Here is a 4,144-nt window from a genome sequence, read left to right as displayed (position 1 = left end):
GCTTCTCCGGTAGAGGAGAGGACAGGACAGCGGGGGAGGGCTGTGCTGGAACTGCAGCGCTTGGACAGACAGACGCCCTCTCCGACAGCGCTGCTATTGGAAATCCCCGCTCCTGGGCTGCGCTGGTGCACGCAGTGCTAAAGGGCCGCAGCTGGAGGACATGCTCACGTACAGGCGGTGCGATGGGCTGGGAAGCTCCTTCAGTGCCTCTACTGAAAGGGCAAAAAAATAAAAATCAAGAAGCTAGCGTAGTAGACTGGCCTGTAGCCTTACTCATTACTTACTCTGTACCTGATGTTTTGCATGTTGAAAGCTGTCGGTGTAACCCGAGTGCCGAGAGTTACACCTACTAAGTAATTGGCGTGGTTGCTGCCTTTCACAGCACGTAAGTTAGTCCCGCTTCTCCAACTCGTGAAACGCCGGAGACGCCCAGCTTTGTGCTGTGGATGCTGAGGCAAACCAGAGGATGTTGAAGATGCTTCAGCAAGCCTTTGACCCAAGCTAGTTTACAGCTTCTCACCAATTTCACACGGTAGCGAGTGTTACTCTTAACGGGGTCACGTCAGGAACATGATAGAAAGGCACGTGAGTGCTGATCCCATAGGAATGCGGCAGAGCTGACACAGCTTCTCCCCGTCAGACCTCTGTCCCAGTAAGGTGTCTGCCTGCTCAGCTTCAGCTGCGCTGCCAACTGCCTCGGAGGCAAAACCCCCACGCTTTGCTCAGGCTTTCCACAGTGTGTCACACCAGAAACCCCGGAGGTGTTAGCAGGACTGAGGGGGACTTGCCCTTGCACATCTCTCTGCTGAGCATTTTACCTCTTTAGAAAAAAAGGATCCCTTCCTTCAGAAAGGGTGTTGTTTGGTTTGGTTTGTTGTTTTGTTTTTTTTTTTTTTTAAGATTGTGAATAAGCATTCAGTTTGCAGAGGCCTCAAGCAAGCAGACCAGGGTGCTTACAGCAGCCCTATCAAAAAAAAAACCCAACCAAACAAAAGACCGTGCTGAGACTAAGCCATATATTTAAGCCCACCTAGCGCTCTTCATAACTGATCCACATGAAGTCTTTTCCTTGCACATGGGAACTCATGCCCTTAGAAAGACTTTCCTTCTCCACATCGTTGAAGCCTTACAGATGATAAACAAAGCTGCCTCTGATCACCGGGAACAGAGGTGCAGTCAGGTCAGAGCAACACCATGAACTACCATCACACATTCACAGGATAAGCAGCGTCACACTTGGGAGCAAATTTCACAATGCATTAAACCAGGATGCCTCCCTGTGAAACAGCTCTCCAGATGCCTTTGCTTTGCAGCAATAGCAGCAACTACATACATACAAGGCTACATGTATTTCAAAGGCTTTGAACTAAAAATTGTAGAACCTAGAATCAGAATTAACACGTCTATCCTCCCCCCCCCCAAACTCGATTAATAAAAAGCCTAATAAGCCTAAGTTTGTAAAACTACAGCCAAGGCCTTTACACAAGGAAGAAGCAGAAACTTTCTGCTCAAGGTTTTTAGCTGGTATCACACATTACCATCGTGCCAGTTTTGCAATAACCGCACTAAAGCTTAAATTCCTCAGGGCAGCATAACCATCATCAGCCTGACAGACCTTGCTTTTAGGCAAATGCCCCTTTCGACATCTGATACAGGACGTGGGCCTCCAGGTCACCTTGGAGCGCAACGTTTCACCAAAATACTTCAGAAATAGTCAATGCAACTTTAGGCTGATCTCATTATTTTGCAAATAGGCAGGCAGGCAGAACTCCTCCCAGATTACCGACATCACAGGGAGCTTGTGTTAAGGTGCAGAAACACCAGGAGAAAAGGCTAAGAAAGCCAACAGATACATTCTTTCCAGCAAGACTGATACTCGAGTTCTTCATTTCTGTAATCCAACCAGCTCTATTACAAGAGGAAGAAGTCTACAGTTCCACTTTACGAGCTGGCTACACCCAATGACTCCGAATCCCTCTAACAGCATTGCACTTGCAGCTCGGTAAACAGATGCACCTGCAGGCCCTACAGGAGCACTGAATACAGGAGTCAGGTTCTTGGGAAAATCCACATACAGAGACTAATCAATTTTACTGTTCTTTCAGCCAGAACATGCTCTTTTTGCTACAAATCATCAGAATTCATATTGAAATGCATCGCAAGCCGCTCTCGCGTTCAACGCTATACCAGAGGTTTTATTATCACCGACTTCTGAATAGCTGAAACAAGCTCAGTTTTCCACCAAAACAGATACAAGATGATTTAAGCATACGTTGCAGAGGAGAATAGAGTGAATTCAACTCACAGACAGATCTCTTCAATACAGTGTGCTTGAATAGAGTTAAAGGAACTCCCCAAACCCAGATACCACAGACCAGAATAACAAGGGGAAAACAAAGCACAACGAAACCTAAAAACGGTTTACATTAAGCTATCAGGAACAAGATGACCAACAAAATCACAGCCCAGTAAGGAAGAAAACCTAGACCATAATTCTGAGTGAGAAAAAAACACCACCATACCACATAGCTAGCAGAAGGAAAAACCAGCCAGTGATAAGAAAAAGGTGCAAAGAAGTAGCTGTTCTCCGTAGTTACGCTCACCTCTCCTAGCACTCAAAAAATCTGCCCCCAGCACCTGAGTCACTCCTCAGCGTAGTGGATTATTAATTAGATTAAATTAACTCTGAGTGAGGCCAGCTGGCCTCTTTCTCATTCTTTCGGTCTGCAGTAACCATCTGAGCAACATCCTAAAGTGCTTTGAAGGTACTTGTCGCACTTCTGACACTTAACACTGGTAAAAAGTAAGGCAATTAGAAAGTAAGAGTGTCTATTTTTTGGGGCTATATCCATTCTCCAAAAGGTGTTCACAGTGAATGCAGTCACAACATGGGGAAATGCAGTGGGATCAGTCTAATACACCCTGGAGGAGAGAGCAGGAAAGCCGTTGTGATACGGAAAGCAGGCATGGTGATCCCCCGCCTTTTCTCCCAGGAGTTCGTGATTCGCTCCTCCAAAGTCATCTGCTTTTGGGACACCACATTGATAATAACTGGAGAAACATAGCAATATGGTTTTTTAAAATATTAAGTGTTCCCGTATGCCTGATTGAGGATTTATCAACCATTGCAGGTACCTGCATTAATACCAGCCCCCCTGGGACCCTGCCTGTGATACTTTCCTGGCTTTATCCTAACATCATTAGAGTTAACCCAAGAGCAAGCAAAAATAAACAGCTCAAACTAGTCTTTATTTACATACTCAGGGTGGGACAAATAAGCAAAAGCACGTGGTTGCAAAAGCATCACCTTGCTTGTAGTGGAACGGTGAGAAAGCAAACCATCACAGGGTCCCGAGGTCCCCTGACATTAAATCACCCCCTCCCGCTGGGATGACCGGTTTTCCCCCGCCATCCCAGCGTGTGACTCTCCACAAGCCTGGCTGGGGGCGAGGAACGGGATTCCTCCGGCAGAAACACATGAGGAAGGAGGAGATAAAGACTTTTAACCGCAGGCGCATCTGTGAGCGACCGGCCAGGCTGCTGTCACATGTCAGATGATCAGGAGGAGGTGAAACCACGGAGGGAGACGTTCCCCAGGCGGCTACAGGGGCGGCCGCCGGGCCTGCCCGGTGCGGCGGGGCCCTGCTCGGGCAGGGGGGAAGGGAGGAGCAGGGAGGGACAACAGGGGCGCGGCGGAGGCTGAGCACGCCAGGGCCGTACGCACCCACCCGAAGGAAACCCGGCCTCCGCGGGGATTTCTGAGCCGAGCCCCCGCCTGATAAAAGGAGAGCAAACCAGAAAAGCCAGGATCAGGGGAAAACCCTACGAAACCCTTCGGCCCAGGCCCCGCGTTTGCTCCCCTGCGTGCCTAGCTTCCCCCGCGCAGCACCTTCACCCCTCTCGGGGTCTCTGGGTACCGCTCAGAATAAAAAAACCTCACAGCTAATTCCAGGGCAAACATGCTCTGCTGGAGAGCGCTGCGTTATTTATTTTATTACTCTTTATTGTTTTATTGCAGTTTGTTTCCCTCCACGAGTACCGCCACTTGGGGAAGCAAACACTCCCAAGGACGAACGGCGGCTTCGTGCCTTTGTGCAAAGCTCCGGCGGCTCTGCTGGCGTTACCGAGCCCGCAGACGAGCTCT

General features: G+C 48.9%; 2 protein-coding genes across 2 annotated transcripts in view; one reads left to right on the top strand and one right to left on the bottom strand.

Annotated features, from left to right (window-relative positions):
• The window catches only part of NPC2 (Niemann-Pick disease, type C2), a 2,764-nt gene extending 2,459 nt beyond the window's left edge, over positions 1-305 (bottom strand). The window contains exon 1 of the mRNA XM_009319480.1: positions 281-305. Coding sequence (XP_009317755.1) covers positions 281-305 — 25 coding nt within the window. The remainder of the gene's footprint in view (positions 1-280) is intronic.
• A 265-nt stretch (positions 306-570) lies between these two features.
• ISCA2 (iron-sulfur cluster assembly 2) overlaps positions 571-4,144 on the top strand; it is a 6,037-nt gene continuing 2,463 nt past the window's right edge. The window contains exon 1 of the mRNA XM_009319479.1: positions 571-585. Within this exon, the coding sequence (XP_009317754.1) occupies positions 571-585 (15 nt within the window). The remainder of the gene's footprint in view (positions 586-4,144) is intronic.

This window comes from Pygoscelis adeliae, unplaced genomic scaffold (assembly GCF_000699105.1).
Source record: "Pygoscelis adeliae isolate BGI_AS28 unplaced genomic scaffold, ASM69910v1 Scaffold71, whole genome shotgun sequence".
Lineage (NCBI taxonomy): Eukaryota > Metazoa > Chordata > Aves > Sphenisciformes > Spheniscidae > Pygoscelis > Pygoscelis adeliae.
The sequence above is the reverse complement of the archived record's forward strand: the minus strand, read 5'-3'. Positions and strand labels throughout refer to the sequence as shown.